Genomic DNA, 24911 nt, shown 5'->3' with positions numbered 1-24911 from the left:
TATGTTTTTTATATTTAATTTAATCAGTACAGTTTTCATTGAGTGTATGTACAACGAGTGTTTCGGTTCTTTGATTTGCTTCTGTCTCTTCCACATTGACTCTTTATTCCTTTTGTAGATTTCAGTTTCAGTTTTAATCTATTTCACCTTCTTCGCTTTCTGCGGCGTCAAGTTACCTAAAAGATTGGAAACGAAACGGTGTTTTAGTTCGTTAGAAAAGTAACAAAAAATTAGTTAGACTATTTTAATTTTAATGTCGTAGTGCGCAGTGCTTGGGGCATCAATGGATTTACTTCTCGACACTTGTGCTGTTTATTTTGTTTGGTGGCAATGCAATCCAAGAAGACAAATAGAGAGACAAAATAGACAGAGAGAGAGAAAGAGATGGCAGGGAGAATTCAAAAGGGAGAATCATGAGTTTAGACGGAGAGTTTGCGATTAAAACAATTGAAAGAGAGCCAAAATTAACACAAAGTCAAAAAGTGCAGACTAGATAAAATGTTAGTCATAAGTCCAGTGGCAACATTGGAAAAGTTAACAATGAAAATTGGTTCATATGTAAAAGATTAAAAACTGAATTGATTGCCTAGTTTAAGAGTACATTTATTCCCCATTTTCATTTGTTTCTAACCAATGTTGTCTGTTGGCTTAGCCGCGAACGTGGACATACCTTTCGATGGCGATGGCGATTTGGCAGGACTTTGTTGGTCTTTTCTCTTTGTGGGCGAAGAGGTTTCCTTTTTCAGCTGGCGTTGCTGCAGCAAAAGAAACAAATCAATTAGCAAAAGGAAACAAAAAGTCATAGATTCGGGACCACAAACCTGCCAAGAAACAGCAAGGGCCACAAATCCCACCGAGATGATCACTTGAATCGACAGCCACAGGACAATGTTGATGGCTTGCGTGCGCTCAAACAACTCCTTGCCATTCTTTATGCAAAGAATGGCCTCGGAGACCATGATGGCGCCGTAAACCCAACACTGGGTGCCGACTCTCTTGCAGCGCGTATCAGTGACATATACATAATATTGCCTGCAAAAAAAGTAAAAACTTGAGAAGGGTCTTTGGGGTTGTAATTCTACGGACTCACCTAACCGATGGCGCCACAAAGAGGCCAATAAATATCAAACGTCCAATGACAATAAAGTGATCCGGTGGCATTTCGAAGATATGCTTCAAAAAGAACGTATTCAATTCTGTGACCTGCCAGAAAATTACTAGCTGTATGACGGCCGCAAATCTCATTGCCGTTGACTTTGGATCCAGCCAGCGAATGGCCGTCCAGCTCTCCGGAGTAAACTGCAGCATGGCACGCTTGATCTTGCCCGTTGTCGTCGATATATCCTTAATGCTGGCCCACTTGTATTCGCGCATTTCGAGCATTTTACATATCCACAGGCCGACATAAATGCCCAAGCCATTGCAGATAATGACATCCAGGATGAGGGCATCCCACCAGCATTCAATAAAGTTCGGCAGCAGATGGGCAAAGGTGATCTCGGTGATTTCCCACATCACGGAGATGGCCCACAGAATGCCCATGTGACGGATGAGGATGGCCTTGAAGGCCCAGCCCAAGAAGTGGCCCCAGGCAAATACATCCAAATGTCCCTTGACACGGTCCCAGCTGATGTCCGTACAGTTGACGCCGTATTCCTGAAGGACAGAGGCAAAGAGACAGATAAGTACGAGAAGCCATAGCAGTGGCATTTTTGAATAAGGGATTATTTATTACCTTCTCCATGTCAATGTGAAAGTTCTTAAGTTTGGGATCGATCCAATAGAATATACTCCGTATGGTTGGATAGTTTTGGAACATCAGAAACTGCAGCGTCAGCAGATACAACACCGAACAGCCAAAGAGTATACGCCAGAAGGCCGGATGCGGCCGCGTAAATGGTCCATTGGGCAGTGCTAGCACCGAGATGATCAGAAAGAAGAACACAATGCAGAGCAGGCCGGCCCACAGATTATCGTCCACATTCGTCTCGTTTCTGAAAGGATAAAGCATGGGCATACCCATGGGGTAAATCAATTGGGCTCTGGTTATGCTGGTGAGTGATGCTGCTGCTGCCTGGTCTGCCAGACCATTCGTATTTCTTATCAGCATCGTCGCACGTTTTGGTTTTGGGGTTCAATGAATCGTATCGATGTTGTTCATTGGCGTAGTGTGTCGTTGCTTTGTTGTGGCACTCTTTCTCTATGTGTGTACTATATGTACATGCGTCTGTCTATATTATTTTAGTTTTGTGGACCTTGAGCCGACTGAAATGACACATTTGGCAGTGCGTGTGCCTGACATTTACCCGTTTGCCTCAAACACTTTCGGTTACAGGCAAGGTCCAACCAACCAACCACAAATCACGAAACGAAACGAAACGAAACGAAAGATCAATAGGTGGTTGCTCCTTACCTGACAAAGGCGGTGTACATCACGGCCAGAACGGAGACGGCCAGCAGGGTGATGGTGTGCGGCTTGTAGAAGAAGTCAAGGGATATGTCATCCACAGGACGTTCGTTGACGATGACAAAGGTCTGGGCGATTTCCTCCTTGCGTATGCGTTGCGCACCAGCACTGTTGCTGCCATTGTCGCTGCCACTACGCTCCTTCGATGGTGTGGCAGGAGCACTGGCTGCTCCCGACTTGTACGCATGCTGATGATCGCCATCGGCCGACGGCGTACCACGTGAGTTGGAGCGCTTCTTCATGGCGCCTTCAAAGTCACTTTAAATTCGATTATCAGATGTAAGCGGATGGCGTGATGGTGGTTGCGCTGGTGGTGGCGGCGTTGTTAGGCGGTCTGATTGCTGGTGGTAGTGGTGGTGGTGGTGGCTCAAATACATGCGGGGAGAGCAGCGGGTTGCGCAACATTCGTTTGTCGGATTGACTTCTACGGCTTTGCCGCTGCCAAAATCGCCCTGGTCCGTGTCCTGTTTCTGCTATCAGCAATGCCTCACGCATAGATGCCCGATTCCCGTTGATTTAAAGTGATTTTATTTAATCTTTTGCCAGCAATGCCTTTTGTTTTTTTAATTAACATGCGCGAGGCGCGGACCGCGGGTTTATCGATAATCGAATGCCGGCGGAGGAGCTGCCGTACTGCCGTACGTGTAAGTGATAAGCCAGTGTTGCCAGACTGCCGATATTCGGCAAACAGCTGATGGCACAGGCACTTGTTGACGAATCACCATTTCTGCAATTTCTACAATTTGTTTTCAATTTTAACGCTTGAAATAAGACAGAATCATGTTGGAAAAAGTTAAAAACGTGATAATAGTGCTCTCTGGAAAGGGTGGCGTGGGCAAGTCTACTGTTAGCACACAACTGGCGCTGGCACTGCGCCACGCGCGACACAAGGCAAGTGCCAGGCCAACTATTTCACCACAAAACATAGCATGCATGCGTAATTGTTAAATTTTCTTTATAGGTGGGCCTGCTGGACATAGATCTGTGCGGACCCAGTGTTCCCTTTTTGCTGGGCCTCGAGGGCAGCGATATCTATCAGTGCGACGAAGGCTGGGTGCCCATTTACACGGATGAGAGCAAAACTCTGGCCGTAATGTCAATTGGATTTCTGTTGAAGAGTCGCACGGATCCCGTTATTTGGCGTGGTCCGAAGAAAACCATGATGATACGCCAATTCCTCACCGATGTCAAGTGGGAGGAACTGGACTATTTGATTATTGACACGCCGCCCGGCACCTCCGACGAGCACATCACCGTCATGGAGTGCATGCGTGAAGTGCCCTGCAATGGCGCCATTATTGTAACAACGCCACAGGGCGTGGCCCTGGATGATGTACGCAAAGAGATTACCTTTTGCAAGAAGACGGGCATACGGCTGCTGGGCATAGTCGAGAACATGAGTGGGTGAGTGTTTGGCCGGCGTCACCTTTGCTGCCATTTCTTTAACCCTCTCGTTTGCTTTGCACAGCTTTGTGTGCCCCAATTGCACCAACTGCACCAATATCTTCTCGTCGAACGGCGGCGTTGAGCTGGCAAATCATGCCCAGATTCCACACCTCGGCACCCTGCCGATAGATCCACGCGTGGGCGTGCTGGCAGGCTCGACAGCCTCTGTGCTGGACGAGCTGCCCGATTCGACAACGGCCCAAGTGCTGAGGGGATTAGTTCAGCATTTGGATGCACTAACAGCAGCCGGTGGTCCATAGATTAAATAGTGCTTAGATTGTTGGTAAGTTTTTCATTTACTTTGGTTTTTATTTTTTTCATTATTTTCTTTTTCGCGTTTTAATGACTAAATTTGTGTAAGAATAAAATGAAATGATAAAAGGGAATGCCAGTCAATGTCGTTTGCGAGTCAGGATTGCGAAACTGTTCGATTAGCAAACCGAGTCGCACTGAGCCTTTTGGAAGGATCAATCCCCATGTGCCCAGTGGGGTATGGCTTTGCATATCCGAGGCTCACTTTTTGTATGTATTTATGTATGTTTTAAATGTATATATATATAATTTATGAGTGAGAGTAACTGTGTCCAAAAGGCGTACATATACGTATGTATGTAGGTGCCTTTTTGTTTGTTTAATACTTAATCCAATCTTCGATTTCCTTTTCGTTTTCTTGCAGTTTTTTTCTATGTTGTCTTTGAGCTATCTAAGAGTTATTACAAGATAACGTCAACTGTCTTAATGGAACCTTAAACTAAATTCTAAATTGTTGAATTTGAGCTTAGATCGTATATGCATAAGTTTGTTTCTAAATATATATGAAAGTTAATAACCTTTGCAGACTTTTCCAACAACGCTCTGATAGTAATACAAATGACGGAGCATTTTTCTCCTACAAATACTGGAACCGCTGGTGTTGGTATACCTCCGCTCAATTCATTTCGGTTCTGTCAGTCTATCCGACTGGTTTCACCATCGCTTCTTGCGACGGAAAATGCTTTTCTTTTCGTTTATGTAGTATCACTTCTGTAGCCATGCAGACTTCTTCCACTATTTTGGTTTAATTTGTTCTAGATGGTTTGGACATCCAGATGTTAAGATCAAAAATCAGTCTGCAGGGAGGATGATAAAGGAACCGCAATGCTAATGCTTCAATTCTTCACTTCTTTTATCGCCTCACCCCCAATGGGAGGCAGCAGTGGCTGCCCCGTGGTCACGATAGTCTGTGGATTGTTCTGCGAGACCACATGGTAGGCCGGGTTTACCTCCTTGCCGTTCCTTTGCTTCTTGACACAGTAAATGGTGGCAAAAATTAACAAAACAAACACAAAAATGACAACAGAAACAGGCCAAATGTAACGTCCAATACCATCCTTCCTCAAGGACACAACCTCGTCGCCGTTATAGACTGTGCGAGGCGGCCTATTTTCCGAGCTGGTCGACAGGGGTAGCTCTGCGGGTGTGTCCGAGGTGCTGGGATTATCGCTAGCCTTTGGCAGCGCATCTTCAGTGGATGTGATCTCCTCTGTGCTAATCTCAGCGGTCATCTGCCCAGCGGTGGTCTCTTTATTGAACTCAATTGAATATTGAATTGAATATTCGTGGCGATATGTCTCTGTAGAGGAGGCATCCGATGAGCTTTCAAAGATGTCTGTGGGTCCGTCCCCATCGGGCGTGGTAGAGCTTTCAATGAGATCGATGCTGGGCTTTGTGGAAGTGGAATCCAAAGTTGAATACCCATCAAAGTTGGGTGGAACTTCGGGGCCCTCGCTGGCTGTGGAACTGTAGTTCTCCGTGGAGCTGGCTGGGCTATAGGTCGTAGTGCTGGCTGGGCTATAGGTCGTAGTGCTGGATGGGCCATAGGTCGTAGTGCTGGAGGGACTATTGATCGTTGTGCTGGAGCCTAATGGAACAACACTTGGCTCGTTTTCGGTTGAGGAAACTGAACTAGTGGCTGTTGTGGTGCTGCTGGAATCACTGGCTTCGTCTGGCATTGGGGTGGAGGGATCAATCATGTCCATTGTAGGATCTTCGATCGTCTCCGTGGTGCTGACATTCAGCCACAGGTGTGGGCCGCTGGTGGTGCCCCCCATGGAGGGTACGACCACTTCCTCTTCGGAGGGACAGACTGGACAGCAGACGCCCTCTTTTTGAACGGGATTCTCGCAGTCCGGCTCCAGGCATTGTATGGACTTGCAGGATCGCTCACTCTGCTGATCGCACTCGCATCTGGTGCAGCCGTCGTTCTCCATCCAGATATCACCCTTCATCTTGAGCTCATCATTGTAGGTCAAGCAGTTCAACAACTGCTCCGACTCCGACTCAATCAGCGGGCAAATGGACTGGCAGATGGAGCAAGTCGTGCACTCAATGCACGCATTCGGATAGTATCGAATGGGTGCGATCGCGCGATCACAGACTGGCATTTCGCCGACACATTTGTAGTGGGAGCAACAGCTGCCTGGCTCCCCGGTGCCATGCATCACCTCAACGAGCACCTGATCCGGCTCGCATTCCGGTCTGTTCTCCGGACAGCTCTGGCACTTGCTCGTCTGCGGTATAATATCATTGTCCAGAATGGGTTTGGCTGCAAAACGAAGAGAGAAAGGTGTGAATATACCGTGTGCACATATTGTTGGATTAGTCTATTAATATCTGGCTCGTATCTGGCTCGCTTGTAGTTATTTTGACAATGCTGAAATGTTTTGCTAACAACAAACGACGATGGCTGGGCTGGCAGGGGAAATGCTGCCAAAGTAAATTTCATTTTGTTTGTGGGGAGGAAATCAATGCAGCAACACGTAGTTGGTGGCTTTCATTATACATTCTAGGGGACTGTTAATGGGTATCTAGCGGAGTTTGGAATTTTTGAAGAAATATAACAAGAATTTTCTACAGAACATTTTGGTTTTTTCCTATCGCTCGCTCGTCATTTAATTTTCTGATCATCGACTATTAACTTAGAGAAAAATGGCGTACAAAAATGAAATAAACGAGAATATAAAATGCATCTGATGGCCATCGATCGCATAATTATAATAAACAGATTTTCATATTAAATTGTTGAAATTGTTTCCTTGGTGTTGGGAAATACATTTCCTCACCACAGACCACAGAATTCCGCAACTGATTCGAATGCCCTTCAAGTTCAATATTAGCATCGCGAATTCCAGACTCTGGCACACACAGCAAACATTCTTTGATGGTCACTGAATTATTCAATAAATCTGGAGGTAAATTTATAAAAATTGCAATTTGATTAGGCGAGGGTTTCTCGCTCGCCAAAGAAAGCCAGAAAACACACACAATCAAAGCAAATCAAATCAAAACAAAACAAAACAAAGTGATACGAAAAAAGAAAAGAAAAACGAAATGAAATTTATTTTTGAGGGAATACAAAGTGCGCGAGTGACAATCTCGTTTATCATTTATTTATTGTTATTGATTTTTGACATTTTATCATTGAATTAGTAAGGGGAGAGAGGAGTGGAGAGCAGATAAAAAAGCGATAAAAGTTTTTAGGGCAAGACGGAAAAACAATTGCAAAGCAAAACAAAAGAAAAACTGAACGATTTCATTTCTGGATCGATTGAGTCAATTTGTTTTCGGGATAGCTTCAATTTGTACATATTACAAAATTTCCATTCAAAAAGTTACAGCCACAGACTACCCCTTCCTTGCCCCGCCCCTCGTGCGATCAATGATCAATGAACACGAAGGTTACACAGAGAGAGAGAGAGAGAGAGAGTACTACGAATATTTTCGATATTGACGTCACTGTCAAAGACTTTGTAGGTGAAGCGCAGCGCAGCGCAGCATTTAATTGAACGTAATTTAAAATAGATATAAGTTGTTGTAGTTGTCGCTGGTTTGTTTCGATTCTTTGGGTATCAGGTTAAAGCGATCTTTATGACAGGCACCAGACGCTGCGCCGAACTGCGCTCGGGTGGGGGCAATTATTTTCGATGTGTGCGTGCCACACGTTTTTTTTTTTCTGATGGAGAAGCGCATAGAAGGGCACACACCACAAATGATCAAAGCGCTAGTTCTGTTTGGAATTACCATCAGCAGACATGTGAGAAATAATAATGATAAAATAATGCAAGCACTTGCAAACGACACCTGAACGAAAATTAAAAGTAAAAATATTCGCAACACTCGTCCCACGAAAACACAGTTTGCATTTGCTAAAAATAATAGAAAATAGTAAATTTTCTATGACAGAACAAATTTCAAAAGATCACTGAATATCATGGAATCCAAGCTTGCAACAAATATGTTTCCCTTGGCATAAACTTTTAGCTGCAGAAAAATTACGAATAAACAACACGAAAATATGTACGAGAAAACAATTTCATTCTGAATCTAGTCTTTTGGGGAGGGTAGAACAATTTTCCCAAAATTATATTTAAATGCTTCGCTAGACAATAAACTTGATGTGGCGCATGATTATTGCTTTCTTTTTTCTCTAGATATTCATTATATTTTTCGTGGTTTTTGCACTGCCTCTTGGGGGTTTATTGACCCAAGCGTATTGTATGGTATAGTAATTCTTTTTATCGCCTTTTGGGTCAGTCAGCAAAAAGTAAAGAATACAAAAAAATATATATGTATGTATATGTATGTATGAAGAGAGAAGGAGGAGGAGGAGGAGGAGAGTTCCATGGCTCGAACGGTTCCAAAGGTTACTACAGTGTAGATACAAATTGAATGCAAATTACCTAAGCATATATCCGCCTCATAAATGGGTCGGCACTCATTAGCAGTGAGATCTCAGATGATTATGATGATTATAGGGGATCAGAGACACAGACAGAGACCAGCAGAAGTGCGACCAGTCACTTACGTCACCTCACAGTCACAGATACAACCAGATACAACAGATCTTGAAGCAACACAGTCGCTCAGGCGATCCATATTTCTTTTTGATTGATCTACAGTCGAAGGTTGGCATGCAAAAATGCAATTCAGGGAGCGAGGAGAAGCACCACACACATAAACCAGATACTCTCTGACTGACGCGCCATCGCGGCGTATCTCAAAAGCGCAAAAATAAATTCCAGTACAATTAGCAGGCGGTTAATATTTTTTTTGACACGCTGCCTGTCAGCGCCGGCACCGTTGACATGCAAAGTTACTTAAACACAGCGCTTGGAAAAATCACAAAACACACACAAAACAAACATTACACGACAGTACTCGAAAAAAAAAAAACAAAAACAAGTGGAGGAGGTCGTCGTTTATGTCAATTTCATATCTTAAAGGTCGTCAGACCTTTCTGTCGGAGAGAGAGAGAGAGAGAGAGAGGGACAGGGGCGTACCTGTCTGAAAATAGCCATTACATCCCCAGACGTTAAAGGTTTTTTTTGTTTTTTTTTCTTTCAGTTGATGGAGTAATTAGAGACAAATGTCCAACTTTTGATTCTGTTGAAATTTCGTGTGTTTCCCATTTGGCAATCACGCTGAACCATTGTGGAATTGTCGCATTTTGTTTGCGGCGAATTATCATATTTGTGTACAATTTTATCACATTTGATGGGGCAGCAGATAGACACTCAGCATGGTATGGGCATTAGGCGGGTCATAAAACTGTGACCATGAAGGGAATTACTTGCTAAACTGTGATTTAACAACAGTAATGCGGCAGCAATTAGTGATCACTGAATGACTGAATGGGAATTAATGTTTGAAATGTCAGGGATTTCCATCTTCTTTCTCTTGCTGTCCAGAATTGGCGGTTCTGAGGCTGCGAGTTAATTTCATTTGCAAATTTTTAAACGCCAAAAACGTGTTTTCCAAACTGCAATTTACTTTCATAGAGCATATCCCGAGCAATGACTTAACTCTACATGCAAATAATTACAGGTGACGCCACTGCCACTGCCAGTGCCACTGAAACAGCCACTGATCAATGAACTATGACAGTGATTTAGAGTGATTTAAGTTTCAATGACATGCCCATAAAAATGTGACCCAAAAGCCGAAGCAGTAATCAGTTTTTATAGTTTTCGCAAAATGTATTCTAAATACTATCGTTTAACCAACTGAACTAAACACAAAAGGCTATCAATCTTCATGTGTCGCCGTAAGTAAGCGTGATTTATGCGATTTAAAATATATACATACATATGTACAGATATGTATTTATGTATGTATTGTATGTACTGTCGCGCACTCCAAAAGGCGCTTCGATCTCTTTCCGCATAGCCGGTCAATTAAGTGGGCAGACATAGAACCCATGATAGCTCCATGATTCCAACCATAATACAATGATGATTGTCCACCACTTCACGCTAAGCATTAACATTAACATTAGCGCGGGCAACATTAACGCTCTTTTCCTTTGGTTAATATTGTTTCTGGCTTTCTGTTATGGCGTAGAATTTATGAGTGCTCTGCCAATTCGCTGGAATTGCGTAAACAAAACATTTTGCGCATGCCCGAGGAGAGCTTTCTTTTTGTTTCATTTTGTTCGCTTAAGCCTGCGGCGACAGGCATGGTAAACCTTATCTTAATTATAGATCAATTATAGTAGTGGGTAGCCGTCACACACTGTTCGTACATACTTAGGGTAACAGAATAGAACAGCACATCATTAATTATAAGTGCAAATTCGCAGTCTAACAGATGCGTGCAAAAAAAAGGCAGGCCTTGGAAATCAACTAATGATTGGGGGGCACACACAACTGTTGCCAACAACTTAATTTGGTTGCCCTTTCTGGGGGTCATTGCTGTGGTTTTATGCTGCAAAAATGCTACCAAAAAGGGTAGCTAAAAGAGTTCTTTGAATATCCCAATAAAAACCAATATAACCTAGTCCCAAAAAGTGTGAAATTAACGTGTGTACGAATGTACGTGCCTTGACTTTAATTGGGTTAGAGCGTGTGTGGGGGGTACTTCGGGGGGGTGTATGGCACTGCTGATTATTTTGTATTATTTTATACAAATTGCACAATTACAATTAAGTTATACGCTAAAGCGTAAAATGTCTGATTAATGGCTCCACTCCTCCCCATCCTCCCTCCTGCCCAACGCAACGGCGGAACAGATGTGCGCGCTGATATTCAATTTGTTTTATTTTGTATACAAAATAATAATAATGGCAATAATTATGGTTTAATAATTACTGTTTTGGGGGCCCCACAAATGTGTCCCCCCACAAGCATTCAGTATCATGACTGACGCCTTTCTGCTGGGATTATTTGTGTTCTCGGCGGTGGTTGCCGTTCTCTTCGAGCCCCTACTGGCCACAGTATGTAACAGATGTCCCCACTTTATAGATTCGCATATATACCTACTACTCGTGCTGTTTGTATGTTTATATGTTCTTATGTGTATCACGCCTGTTCTTTCGCCTACTTATAGCGAGACTTTGAGATACGTTGGCGCGCCATCAACTGCACGGCCATTGACCTGGCCACAACGGCCGCCTTTCACTGCTTGATCGTGGAGCTGCCCAAGCGGCAGGGTAACTTCTTGAACACTCGACTCCTGCTCAATCGACCCGTGTCCAAGATGTGGGTGGAGCTGAGCGTGGGACAGCTAAGTGGCAGCTCCAAGGATCGAACTGTCGTAAACCTGCTCAGGGTGCGCGTGGATGGCTGTCGTCTGTTTGAATTTCGCAGCAAGAATCGCATTCTGAATGCTGTTCTCGGCAAGCTGCTGCAATCGGGCAACTATCCCAAATCCTGTCCAATGTTGGCGGTAAGTTTGAAAGCTTTCATTTCATCCCTGAACTTGCACTGCATTTCTGTTGGTTTTTAGTGCAAAAAATATTCAAAATCAGAAACTTCCGACCATGACATAGCCAAACAATTTTTATATACACAAATCCTCCAAAAAGGCCAAGAATTTTCCCGAAATATGCTGGAAAATAAACAAGCCGACGCGGCTATACTCGGTAGCAGCTAAATTATTGTTCAAAAATTCACACACGGCAATCATTAAAAAGCAGATATAAATAAGATCGCATATAGAAACACATCAAAATGCGTATTCGCCGAAAATAGAGCAGTTGCAAACTGGAATGAAGTGAGGTGATGAGAGGAGAGTTGAGGCCAACCCAAATCGATTTCTAAATATTATTTTCAATTTGTTTTCTGTCGAAGTTGCGCAATGAGTTAACGCTAACGAGTTTTTCCGATACCAATTTCGAATTCCACAGAATGTCAACTATACGTCCACACATTTTGCCCTCAATCCGGATCACTTTCCAGCCTACATGCCGGACATGAAGTTCAACACGAAACTGGTGTTCAATTTGGGCAAGAATATCACACTGATTAGGGCCAGTGTGGATGCCGAGGTAATGAGGCGATCCTAGAAGTTCAATAAAGAGCAAATCCCAAGCAAAATCCATGACTAACTTAGGGGCTTTGTATATGTAGCTTGGGTGACTAATAGCTTTGGTATGTGTATTATCCAAAGGCGTGTCGAAAAGGCGAAAATAAATAATAAATCTATGGGGAACTTTTATCAGTCTTCAGGCTTCAGATATTACAATGCCCTTGAAATTTCACCTCAATAACTTTCAAATGTTGCACGTGTGTGTGTGTGTGTTTGTGTGTAATCGTAATCCAGTGATTCATGGCAGCGGTATGTGGACTTTGCCCCCATTTGGACGAGAGCGAGAGAGAGGGAGAGTGCATCTGCTCGTCTGTGTTGGGCTCTTTCAACTCTTTCTCAGCTTTTTCGCATTTCGTATTTATTGTAAGCAGTCAGTCTCGGACTTGTTGTTGTTTTGATAATGCGAGTGCACAAAAATAATAGATTAAGCGCTAAGGCATGGGGTTCCGCCGGACCCGAACCTCGGCAATCAAATTAAGAAATGACGTGAGCCTGCGACGCCGCTGCTGCTGCTGCTGCTGCCCACAAGAAAAGAGATTTAGCCGAGAAATAAAAGAACATAAAAGATCCCTCGGAGCACATGCCATTCCGCAGCTTTCTTTCGTCGTCGTCGCTTTCTGCTTGTCATGCTCTGCGATTTTGAGATACTTTCGTGAGTTTGCTTCAGATAAATTCTGCGTAACGTAGTATAAAGTTCAATGCGAAAAACTTGATTCATTGAATTATGGCGGCGAGTTTCTTATCGAACGAATTCGTCATTAGTATTTGAGGAAGGTGCAAAAAAAAAATACAAAAGGGGTTTTCTATTGCTTTTGGCCATGTTTGTGGGGAGGTATCCCTACCTTTTGTTTGTTTGTGGGTCAATGCCATTAGCATAAAGGCCACAACAAAGGTCACCATGGAGAGGGAGTAAAGGTGGTGACATAAGACCAGGACGCCAGAAAGGGAACAACCCAACCTAGCAACAACTAAGACGGGAACAGCGAAATAGCTCACTTAGTGGGTTAGTCACAAGGGGCCGACAGCAGCACATGCCTTTTGCCTCGAGAATGCAGGCTGAAATAGTTCTCGATTTCATTTCGGTAATGGAAAACTGTTTTTTTGGGGTCATAAAAAGCCAGAAAGGGCGCAGGGCAGACCCTATTGGGGGAGCACTCACAAAGTGAGAGAGAGAGAGAGAGAGAGTGGATATTATATACTCGTTTAGCTCTGCTTCAGCCCCCATCGTGTTGGTCGCCATGCCGAAGTTCACTTTTATCGCAGGTATTCATCTGGATGGAATTTATTTGGCAAACACTGGCACTGCCAGGCCACAACAACTGGATGTACTAGAGGGAGAGAGCGAGTTGGTTTGTACTTGATACGTAATAGAAATGTTTGTGTTGTATGCACGACAAACTATCTGCGGCTGTATCTGTGGCCGTGTGGCTGTATCCGTATCCGTATCTGTATCTGTCGTTGTGTCACCCGTTCGCAACACTTTTGATAAGAATTCCACAAGATTAAGATGGAATTCCGAAATAAAAGTGTTGTGTGTTGTGCGCTTCGTTTTGTGTTTGCACTTCTGTTCCTTCCTCTACCATAAAAAATCAAGACTCCACTCCAGCACTCCAAGGTTAAGTTCATTCGATTCTTCTGGTAGATTAAAACACATGTTCTCCTGCAGATACAAATCATTGATGGAGTTCTGTGGTGTGTGGGGAAATGTGTGAAGGTTTTCCAAGTGATATACGAGGGGGATCTGGGAGCGAGACTGCTTGGGCAAGGCACTGCTGCTGGTTGTTGGACTTTTAATTGTTTCTACTCGTGAGCGATAAAGATTTTCCTATGGAAAAGGTACTTATAAGGTTTTCCCTTTTAGCTTTGCCCTTGTTGGATTCTTTCTGCTTCTTCCCTTTTTACACTCTTTAAACTTTCTTAATTTATTTTCTAACCTTAAGAGACATTCTTTTGTATCCTAATCTTGTATTTCAAATTCTTTATAGTTCTATCTGTATACAAAAACTGTTTAAACTTTCCCTTTCTTGACCCATTTAATCTGGCCGCTCCCACGCACAGGTTATCCAAACATTTAGCCTTCCCCTTGGGCCCTTCGCTGCGTCGATCAAGGCCATTCCGGTTCATAGAAAAACAAACGAAAACCCAAACAACAGCGCAACAACTAGAAAAATATAAACAAAAAGAAATGAACAAAAAGAAAGAAGAAAACAAAATATATGCACATAAATAATACAGCCAAAAATACAACCGAAAATACGCATACAAAGTTCTACGCGCCTTTTTGAATTATCAATGAAATTTCGAAAACAAAACAAAACAAAACAAAATCAAAAACCAAAACAGAAAGAACCAAAACAGCAAAGCAAAAGAAATACAAAGCTCTCCAGAAACGATATTTCGACTATCAGATACCCCCGCTATGCAGATTAGTTTATGATTCAACGATCTAAAATGGAATGGAGCTCCTCTCTCCACAATTGGCACAAAAAACGAATTGGGTAGCGATCAGCATTCAGTTGATTTACTAAATAAACCTATATCTTACACTCTTTCTAAGAGTAGAATCATATTATCGATGGCAGGGACACACCAGAGCTGATCTTCATTTGGTTGTATATACCCGGGTTGTATATATAAACGGTTGCATGACGCAACATGATTCGATGGCGAGCGAAGAGTGTGGTATGCTGAGAAGAGCGGGGGAGCCAGATAAAATGGCGAAAAGCCAAATGGAAATAGTTTTAGACGCGTCATAAGATCCCACCTCACTCAATGGATGGTCTATATATAGCCACATGATGCTGCTGCTGTGACGTACTAGATCGGCCCACTGGATCCACTGGATGGCAAACGGACATGGGCATGACCCAATGTGGTGGCGCCACCACTGCGTTTGATGCATCTAAGAAGATGCTTAGCAGCATGTTGGGTCTGTATCCCTCTCTAATGTATTGGATCTACATATTCCAGTGTGCTGGCAAGCTTATGGATAAAACTAAGCGACAGTCTAGTGGGGATCCAAGCTAATGAAGCAAGGAGGTCTTGTCCATGGATTGTAAATCATCTCAGTAACATTCACATTGATAAGCCTGAGACTCGCCCAAACGCGCCCCAAACGCGCCCGCGTAAAACAAAATGAAATGTATTGAAAACCACTTGAACTGAACCGCATGAATCACGTTCATTAATTCCCTGTGCTTATGTGCTTTTTTTATTCATTATCCATTTTGTATGGACTATTTTGAGCATTATTCACTCACCTAATAATCCAGATATTCCGCACATGAGGAAGCAACAAATAATAAAATTGGATAACTTGGCCATTTCACACGCGAACAATTATTAAGTAAATCGGATATTGGATGATTTGTGTGTTTGCAATAACTTTTTGATTGTTTGTTTTTCGATAGTTGCTTTCGTTTAAAAAACACTGAAACTCTGAAAATAAATAAAACGAATAAAGAAGAAATTAATTAGTTGGTTAGTTTAGCTTTAGTTTTAAATTTAAGCGCTAGCTGTTGCCATCAATGTTCCAAATGGTACCACAAAAAACACAACCAGCAGGGCCCACTGCTCGATAGCAACTGCATGCAAATTTTCACTGCGTTTTAGCACTTATTCTGGCTGAGATTCGTTCTCCCCTTATCTTATCATTTGTGTATGTGTGTGCACTGCACTTTTTGAGATTTGAAGCGAAAAGAAGCCACCAAGACGCGAAATTAGTCATGCTCCAGGCATGCATACATACAATTGTTTTATTTCACTTCCACTTGCAGACGCTTCCGAATCTTCTAATATTCTATTTGTTGTGAACGCGTTGAGTGTCGAGCACATTCTGGTTCCAAACTACACACGCCTTTCCCACCATTCTTATTGTTGTGCCTATGAGTATGTTCCCCATGAATCTACGGGTATGTCGCGTTGGGCATTGATAAGTACAAAACTATTCAACAATTAAGTAGCAGAAAAACATAATTTGAGTTTGCACATTTATACGGCTGCTTTCCATAGGATTTCCCAGTAAATCAATTGACTGTTCACTTTCCTCTTACTTGATTTGATATAAATCAAAGTGTTGGGTATCCACATGGTACCCCCACAAAATTGTTGCCTATTTGTTTTTCGTTTCTTTTCGATTTGGCGACCGATAAGTGCCATAACATATGCCAAAACTGATTACCTGATAACTCTTTTGATACCACCAAACCCGACACACACACACACACACACACAACGCTCCCCAACACGCGGACTAAGTAAAGTAAACCAGACATGTACGAATATTTCTTTTTCTTTGGCTTTGTTTTCTTCTTTTTTGTGGGCAGTCGGACAAAATGTGTAAACTTTTACGTAAATGTCTCGTCAGAATGCAATCATCGGGCCACAATTTTTCCCTTATTAGGCAGAAAAGAGTGCACCACACAGACACACACACACACACACACACACACAGGGTGAGAGAGGGGGGGCATTGGCAGGTATGCAGTTGGCAGTAATATGACCTATGTATGTATGTATTTTTTTTCCTAAGTAGTGCTCCTCGATGGTTACATCACCCTTTCCGGGTGACACGCTTGCGCTTTTGTGTTCGCTCCTGCTGCAGTGTAGGCGCATGTGCCGCCCAGCACGCGGTTACCGTCTAAGATCCGAGACCATATAAGGAAATAACTTTGGTGTATGTGGAGTTATGCGCACCATTAACCATGAGAAATATCACACTTTTTGTTTGCACGACCGCGCCATGTAAAAAGAAATTGCGCAGATTGGTTAAAAAACAAGAAAAATTCCCATAGAATCGGGAAATTAGGTCGCCGGCCTACGCAGATTATATATGTACCTACGCACATACAATACGTATGGACAGAGACAGACAATCAAAGTACAGATTTACTCGGTTTTATATGCCCGTACCTTTTTAATTATTATTTGCAAAGAGTCCAGCTGATCCAAAAATAAAACGTCATTGTATTAATGTATTTTTTCTTCAATTGCCTTCTTTTTGTTTGTCCATGTTTTTTTGTGTGGTGTTTGTTTTTTTTTTTGGCGTTGTTTTTTATGGCTTTGGCCTGCTCTGCTCTGCTCTGTATTTTGTTTTGTTTCGTCTTGCCGTCTAATGATGTATTTCGTTTATTGAACGAACGCAACGAGGTTTTTTGGGGAGCTCGCGCAGAAACACAACCGGCTCCAACGAATTTTGAAAACTTTATGCGAAAAGAGCGAGCGCACGTCACGTTTTTGTGAATCGCTTGGCTGGCGCTCTTTATCTTCTCTATTCCCCAACGCTCTTTTTCGCTCTCGCTCTGCAAAGATCTCTCTCTCTCTTTCGCATGTGATCTTGTTTTTGTTTTGATAAACAAATGTTGGTAAGTGCGTAATTTCTTGCTGGGCTTGTATTTTCGGTCACGATCTACCACCATCTATTATCTGAAGCTGCAAATCTCTGCTACGTATCGTACCGTTGTCGTTGCTCCTCTGGTTTTTGCGTATACTTAATACAAATAATACAAAAACTTTGAACTGGACGTTAAACAGCTGTTGGGTCTGCCAGACAACCAAAGTTAGTCATTTTCTTCCGATGTGGCAGCTCCTTTACGTGAGCGGTAGTATTTACTGACGGCGAGCTTTTGTCAGAATGTCATTTTGAATAGTCGATTTCATTTTATGGTGGTATTTTTGTTATCGCTTATGTTTTTTTAGCAGACTGGCAACATTTAATTGTATGTAAGATGTCGTGTAAAGTAGAATGTACCAATCATGTAGTTCTGTATAGTTCACCTAAGCACGTATAGATGGCGCTTTTTAGGGCTTTACTTTAAATTTCGAATTTGGAATTTTGATTTTTAACAATTTAAGAAAATCAGTTAAAATCCCAAACGTATTTATTCTTCAAAAACGATGAAAAATCGTCGGAATTTCTTCATCATTTATTATTTTTAATTCCAGTTTCATCGAAGCTTTAAACGTTTAGGTTTTGGTACAAAAAATATGCACACCTGGATTTTTAGATAAAAAAAGTGAGAGCCCAATATAAAATGGGGAAGTGAATTCAATTTAAAGGAAGATACCCCCAGCGTATAATATCTTGCATTTAATGCTCATTGAATTTAATTGATATTTCATCCTACATCTCGCTGCGCCGCTGACATGTTGACATTTTCCTGGCCTGCCTGCGCGCCGCTTGGGGGTTTCTCTGCTGCTGGTTGTGGGACTGCACTGGCAGCGGCAACTGGCGGGCTACTGTGGCTTCTACTGTCACTGGTTGTACGAGTGGAGTACTCTTCCCCTCCAACCACCAACTGGCATTGGTAATTAGCACGCGCGCTGCTAATTAACACTTTCTGGAGAGGCCTCTCCGCATGTGTGTGTGTCTGTCTTTCTGTGTGTGTGTGTGTGTGGTGTGGTGTGGTGTGGTTGTGCCCTTGCAATTCCCCGATGGCTGCAAATTGCACGCGTGGCAACCACCGCTGGACCGCTCAGCGGCATTGCTCCTGGGTTTGTGCGCCTCAAAGCGAAAATGCCGCCGCACATGTAAACCCAAAAATGGTCAAGTTGTGCCTTTTTTTTGTGTTTTTGGCTTCTGCCTAGTTGTCCGATTTTGGTGTCCTGGTCCTGGTGCAGCTCCACCGCCCGACTGCTCCGCTCCGCCGCTCCTGCTGCAGCTCCTGCGCTACAAAGCGTGAAATTTTAATTGTGCCTTTCGGGGCGTTGTCGTTGCTGGTCGATCGCTGCTGGCCTGGGCTGCCTCGACCCGAAATAAAGATCTCTGTGGCGGCGCACACAGCTCATCCACAATCCACAGTCAGGTCTCCCTGCTTCTCCCTGCTCCCTACCGCTTGATGGTGCTGTCGCTGCCCCCAAAAGTTGTTCATGCCAAAAAGGTGCAAAAGGCCAAATAGTATTCTGTAGTTTATGTTGTTACATGCCTCGTTGTTGCTGCTGCTGCTGCCGCTGCTGCTGCCGCTGTGTGTCGTTTTGGATCGGACAAAAATGTTCGATGGAATTTGGTGCCACAACTGTTGAGCTTCTCTATTATGCTCGTATGATCTGCCCCGCTACTCCTTCCTCTTTCCTGCCAGAAGATTTCCCTTACGAGTTGCAGTATCTGCACCTGATGTCATCTATGGAACCTGCCAGCCAGCCAGCCAGCCAGCCAAGCAGCCAGCCAGCAGCAGCAGAAGATGATCATCAAAGCAGCTTTAGGGTTATTTCTTTCCACCGTCCGTCTGCTGGCTCTGTGGCTCTGTGGCTCTCTGTGTCTGCTTTGTTGCTGTTAATGGTTGCTGCGGGCCAAATCAATTCCAGGCCCAACATGTAAGCCTTGTCTGCCATTTTATTGGTTGACAATAAAAGTGAGCCAAGTGTCCGACTGTCTGCTTGCCTCCTCCTTTTGGCCAATGCATAATAATTATAATCCATTTAATTTTTGCAGACTCTTGCCATGGCAATTCCATCGATCATTTGGCAGCGCGCAGCGCGTTGCCAGCAATGGGGTCACGTGTGTGCGCTGACCTCTTGGTCAGAGAGTTTTCCTTTTTGCATTGTACGTCAGTCAGGCGCATGCAGTGGAAAGCCACAGCCAGCTAGCCAGCCAGAAAATGCCAAATATCTAATACGCTTCCACCAAAATGATCAAATTCATGGAATTTTCGCATAAAGCCAATCCAGAGACCAGGTCGTATCTTCTGCTCCGCACCGCTCCGCTCCGCTTCTCTTTGCCCTGCTGCCGCTGCTGCTCCGCCAAGATTTCTTCTCCTTTGCGTAAAGCAAACAAAACGACGACGCGACAGGTGAATCGGCCGCCCGTTGACTCGCCCCATACGAGGATATTGGACAGACAGAGACGGTCAAGCCGTATGCCACGACGCGACGCGACGCGACGTTCCGTTCCATACTTGATTTCGGTTATGGGCCGCAGACGAATCTCCCCCAAACCATTCCGACTGGGTCTTGGGTCTTGGGGCTGGTGCCTGCTGGCTGGTTGGCATCTTTTTTTGGTGTTCACATGTGCCAAATGATGTCGATGGCAGCGGGCGAGGCAAATCGATGCCACAGTGGTCTGAGAATGATTCAAATGGAGCAAGATTTTATGTTAAAATATGAAAAGGGAAATTTTGGGTGTTTAACCTGGATTATCTTTGGCTAAAAGAAAGTTTTCATGATTATTACTGTGGTATATTTTTATGTTGTTTAATTTTCCTTGCCCCACTGTCCTCATTTGTGTGTGTGTGTTTTGGCCACCCGCCTTTGACTCCTGCCTCGCCTGCGTCACCCACTTTGCTGTTGTCCATGGATCTGCGCTTCTTTGGTGGATCTTCGGATGACTCTTTGGTTGCTGCTGCTGCTGGCTGCTGCTGCTGCTGCTGCTGCATCATCTAACGCAGCGGCGGCTGCCAAGATCGATCGTCCACTGCCTTTTGCCTTCAGACTGCTTCCAGCTCCAGCTCCAGCTTCAGCTCTTTGGGGCGCGCGTTGTCGTTTCGATCGATCGTCGATGCTTTTGGGTCTCCCAGGCTGTGGCCTCCCGTACCCATCTCCATCTCCATCTCCCGTACGCCGACTGGGCTGTGACCGACCATTACCTGGCTTTTGGTCAATTGATGACCAGTTCGATTAGTTGTTGTTGTTGCTGCCTTGGCTCTCAGTTACAGCCTTTTAGTCTTTACACCTTCTTTTATTATTTTCCTATTTTTCGCCAACTGCTGTTGTTGTTTCCATGTATTTAAATTGCCAACATAAATTTTATTCGCAATATTTGCTTTAATGAAGTTTTTTTTTCCCTCATTTCTGTAATTTCTGTTGTGGTTGTTGGTTTGTATTTTTTGTTTCTTTTTGTATTTTCTTTGGATTGTGATGCTGCAATTGCGAATCATAAAATTGTAAATTGGTGAAAATTGTGCACAATTTGTTAGCTCACATATAGACGCGTATATCTATAGGGATCAGGGGGGAGAGAGAGAGAAAGTGTAGGTCTATGGGTCCATCTTTTTCTTTTGCAGTTTCGCACATTTGAGGGGTTTTTAAGTGCCTGAAAAATTATTTTATTTCTTAACCCTAGAAGAAACTGAATGTCAGTCTATGTTGACGGGGTTTTAGAGGCATACTTCACCTAAAATTAAAAATAAACTCAAATTTAAATCCAAGTTAAATTTAAATTTAATTTAATTAAAAAAAAAAAAAAATTAAATAAAAACTATTTTAAAAATTTAAATGAATCAAAAAAGCAACTAGAAAATTCTTTTAGCAACTAATTTTTCTTGAACTATCATGCCGGAATTTGTTTTTATTTTTAAAGGCATTGAATTCATAAGTTTCATTTTAATATTAGGTAGCCCGCGTTACGCTGCAGCTCCCCTTCGTCAATTATTGGCTTATTTTCCCAATAAATACTTATAAAATCGTATTTAAATCAAACTGGGAACTACTTCCCTTTGTGGTTTTTCTATTTTCTCACATTTACTCTCTACAAGTGTGCCAAATATTTCCGTATTTTCGTTTATTTTCTTACTCATATATCTGGTTTTGAGGCAATAACTGCCTGTAAGCCACCAAGGGGTTAAATAAACCGCAAAATGTGAGACACACAAATAGAGGGCGAGAGAGATAACTGCATATGTGCAGTAAGAGGGAGAGAGAGAGAGAGGAAGCTAGTCGAAGAGACGCCATTTGTGAAGGCAGACAACTCCACACTCCACACCTCCCCCCCCTAACCCAGCTATGGGGGTTTCATCACGTAAGACTAATTAACAGCAAAATAACCCAGCGCACTTGTTTGTGGAACTCTTCATCTCCATCACCATAGTATAGTATCTGTGGAATTACAGCCATCCTCTTATCCTATGGCCTACACTCCCCAACCTCCCATCCTCCCCACCCTTGAGCCACAACCGCAGTCATAATTAACGTGCTGCTGCCTGCTAAATTTTTAGTGGTTTTCTGTGCTCTGTTGTGTTTTTCTTTAGCATCGTCGTCGTTCGACCTCTGTTGGTGAAAAATTTAATTTTCAATAAATCACCTCCTCGAACGAACGAACGAACCGCTCTGATCTAGTAGAAGCAGCGGTGGGTCCGATCGGTTGGCGGTCCATAGAATATATTTGTAAGGTTGATAGCCACAGTGCGGTGCCGGGGGTGAGTGGGAGAGTGGCTGAGAACCTGTGCTATTAGCATTATGCTTACACTCCTCCCCACAATATACTCCTATACTCGTATGTACGTATCTCCCTCCCCACACAAATCATGGAAAATGTTTATAATATATGACATGTGCTCTGTCTGTACCCCCCAATGCTGCTGTTGTTCTGTTTGTTGTTGTTCTAATTATCCAAGGTATCGGCAACGTATAGAATCGTAGACACACACACACACATGTCTGGTGTACACCCACAAAAGGCATAATTCTAGCGGAAATACTCTACAGAATGGGGAGGTAGATGGACTAAAAGAAGATTTTTAAGGGATTACTTTTGGAAGGCCATTAGATAAGTGTACAAATAAATAATTGTACTACAACTGGTTGTGGCAGCATTCAAATTCTTTGAAGTTTTTGTTCTTTTAAACTTTTTTAACCTTTTTTAACTGAAACATTTCAGCATGGCGAAAAATGCCGCTTTCTTTTCTTACTTTACTTCCTACTTATACACCCCTAAAAAAATTCCCAATTTTATTGTGATTGCAAATAACACTTGACTTGCAACTGAAATTACACTTTTCGATTAATTTTCCCGTTTGGGCAATCGTTTTAAAGAGCATCAAACGTTAATTCAGCCCATGGTCTGGTCCGGATTCCTTTCGTTCGTTTTCCCAACTTTGCCAAAGTAAATTGTTTTCTTTTTTTTTTTTTTTTGTTTGGTTTTTTTTGTGGGTTTGTGGGGCCTTTGTCTTGTAGACTTTTATTTGCCCATGACTGCCATGGAGGATCGGTGGATCCGGTGGATCCCGGTGAGGATACGTTCGGGTATGCAGCGCACATTGCGCAATGTGCGTCGTTTGCACAGTGGGGCATCGACGCGTTTTATTGGCAATGCAATTAATTGCTACATTTTCCCAAAGGAAAATTATGAACTAACATCAATTAGGATGCGGATGGACAACGGAACGAAGCGGTTCGGTTCGGTTCGGTTTGGGTTGGGTTTGCGGAGTGTGTCTGGGCAGCCTGACTGGGGGAGACCAAAAAAAAAAAAGAAGAACGCTTAATGATTCAGGCTTTTTAATAGGCCATAAAATCTCAATATCGGTATAGGACGATGCATAGCATAGCATCGCAACGTATCGCATCGTATCTCTGCCCGTACATATTTCACATGTTTTTATTATTTTTGTTGTTGTTTTGCAAGGCTCATTTTATGGCTAATTCTCCTGTGCTGTCATGCTTTTCATTAGCCTTTGCGCCTGGCCTCTGCCTCCTCCCATGCGGTTTTATTTGGAAGTTGAGACATTTATAATTGACACATGTCAACAGTTTGCTAGTTGGGGATGATCCTCTGGGTCGCACACTCGATAGAGATCTAAACACTGATGACAGTCGAGTTGCTGAATGCAACTTTGTGTGTGTCATCGTCATATGCTGAAAGGATGCTCTCTTTGATTGTTTTTTAGGTTTAATAGGAAATATATTTTTATCTGCCAAATATTCATGTTTTCCCTTCAACTCAAGACTCGCACACAAATGTTAATTTTGGAACAACTCCAACACGATAATCGATACCAAATTGATGCAAACTAATTTCATGGCAACCCGCGGCATCTAAAGCTAGAAATCAGCTTAAGCCCAACAAGAAATAAACCGCTAATCACTTGGCGGGTTGTGACCCGACGATCAGCAAAAGGCCAATTTAGATTGGTATGAATTTTGGGGGCAATACAACGAAAATTATGAGCTCACCTCATAAAAATAACGCCACAAGGAATTTCCGTATATTTAGTATAATTCAGACGGGAGGCCCAGATTCCGTTTGATCGGTGGTGCGTGGCAAGTACCGCAAAACGCCAAAAAACCTACTAAAAACAATATTTGCATATTTAATTAATTCCAAAAACCACGACTCGCACAACAACAAAAAACCAACCGATAAATATGCAGGCGAAAAGAGCCAAACGAAATGACAACAACCAAAGAAAAGATCACAAAATATGCACAGAAAAACGAAAAAACAAATAAATACTACGATATGTACGAATATGTACTCTAATTTGGTTGTCAAAACGACTTCATTTTTTGTTTGTTTTTTACTATAAATGAATTCCATTTAAAAATGGATTTCGGTTTCGTTTTCTTTTGTTTTTGTTGTTGGTCGAGTGAGTCAAACACAGGCGCCAAATGTTTTGCCTATTTAAAAGTTAATAAAATCATATTATCAATAAGATTTATGGGTTCGGTTCGGTTCGGGTTCGCGTTTGGGTTTGGGTTCGTGGCGTTGGGGAAAAACACACACACATAATACAAAGAAATAGAGATAGAGAGAATTCTCAAACGAGAAACTATGCGATGCGCCTTTAAAATATATAAATTTTAATTAGCCCGAGCGATATTTGAGAGATCAAGATCGAATGCGAGATCTAGTTGGGGACGACGGCGGCTCGAGATCGTGTCCAAGTCGTAGCTGCTTCTTCTGGGCTTGTTTCACTAATTAAGCCAAAATGGGCGCGTGTTTTTCAAC

General features: G+C 42.9%; 4 protein-coding genes across 7 annotated transcripts; 2 read left to right on the top strand and 2 right to left on the bottom strand.

Annotated features, from left to right (window-relative positions):
* Window positions 1-60: 60 nt before the first annotated feature.
* On the bottom strand, window positions 61-3086 carry LOC117895207 (phosphatidylserine synthase 1). 2 transcript variants are annotated; one of them, XM_034802697.1, is made up of 6 exons: window positions 2414-3085; window positions 1736-1994; window positions 1091-1656; window positions 822-1032; window positions 671-755; window positions 61-176 (listed from the first exon to the last, which is right to left on the bottom strand). In XM_034802697.1, the coding sequence occupies exons 1-6, from the start codon at window positions 2707-2709 to the stop codon at window positions 139-141; spliced, it is 1455 nt and encodes a 484-aa protein (XP_034658588.1). In that variant the 5' UTR covers window positions 2710-3085; the 3' UTR covers window positions 61-138. The 2 variants fall into 2 exon arrangements, with proteins under 2 accessions (XP_034658588.1, XP_034658587.1); XM_034802696.1 differs by lacking the exon at window positions 61-176 and adding an exon at window positions 220-308 and having other exon boundaries at window positions 2414-3086.
* Window positions 3087-3158: 72 nt separating this feature from the next.
* Window positions 3159-4676, top strand: LOC117895217 (cytosolic Fe-S cluster assembly factor NUBP2 homolog). 2 transcript variants are annotated; one of them, XM_034802710.1, is made up of 4 exons: window positions 3159-3358; window positions 3429-3871; window positions 3936-4196; window positions 4275-4676. In XM_034802710.1, the coding sequence occupies exons 1-3, from the start codon at window positions 3248-3250 to the stop codon at window positions 4171-4173; spliced, it is 792 nt and encodes a 263-aa protein (XP_034658601.1). In that variant the 5' UTR covers window positions 3159-3247; the 3' UTR covers window positions 4174-4196; window positions 4275-4676. The 2 variants fall into 2 exon arrangements, with proteins under 2 accessions (XP_034658601.1, XP_034658600.1); XM_034802709.1 differs by having other exon boundaries at window positions 3160-3358; window positions 4590-4676.
* Window positions 4677-4896: 220 nt separating this feature from the next.
* LOC117895206 (mucin-5AC) lies at window positions 4897-17460 on the bottom strand. 2 transcript variants are annotated; one of them, XM_034802694.1, is made up of 3 exons: window positions 17168-17460; window positions 15517-15694; window positions 4897-6497 (listed from the first exon to the last, which is right to left on the bottom strand). In XM_034802694.1, the coding sequence occupies exons 2-3, from the start codon at window positions 15578-15580 to the stop codon at window positions 5062-5064; spliced, it is 1500 nt and encodes a 499-aa protein (XP_034658585.1). In that variant the 5' UTR covers window positions 15581-15694; window positions 17168-17460; the 3' UTR covers window positions 4897-5061. The 2 variants fall into 2 exon arrangements, with proteins under 2 accessions (XP_034658585.1, XP_034658586.1); XM_034802695.1 differs by lacking the exon at window positions 17168-17460 and adding an exon at window positions 15800-15830.
* Window positions 11056-12261, top strand: LOC117895220. Its single transcript, XM_034802714.1, has 3 exons — window positions 11056-11162; window positions 11276-11614; window positions 12075-12261. Exons 1-3 carry the CDS (start codon window positions 11085-11087, stop codon window positions 12231-12233), a joined length of 576 nt encoding a protein of 191 aa, XP_034658605.1. The 5' UTR covers window positions 11056-11084; the 3' UTR covers window positions 12234-12261.
* Window positions 17461-24911: the final 7451 nt, after the last annotated feature.

This window comes from Drosophila subobscura, chromosome J, assembly GCF_008121235.1.
Source record: "Drosophila subobscura isolate 14011-0131.10 chromosome J, UCBerk_Dsub_1.0, whole genome shotgun sequence".
NCBI classification, from domain to species: Eukaryota; Metazoa; Arthropoda; class Insecta; order Diptera; family Drosophilidae; genus Drosophila; species Drosophila subobscura.
Note: the sequence above shows the minus strand (reverse complement) of the source record. Positions and strands in the feature narration are given on the sequence as shown.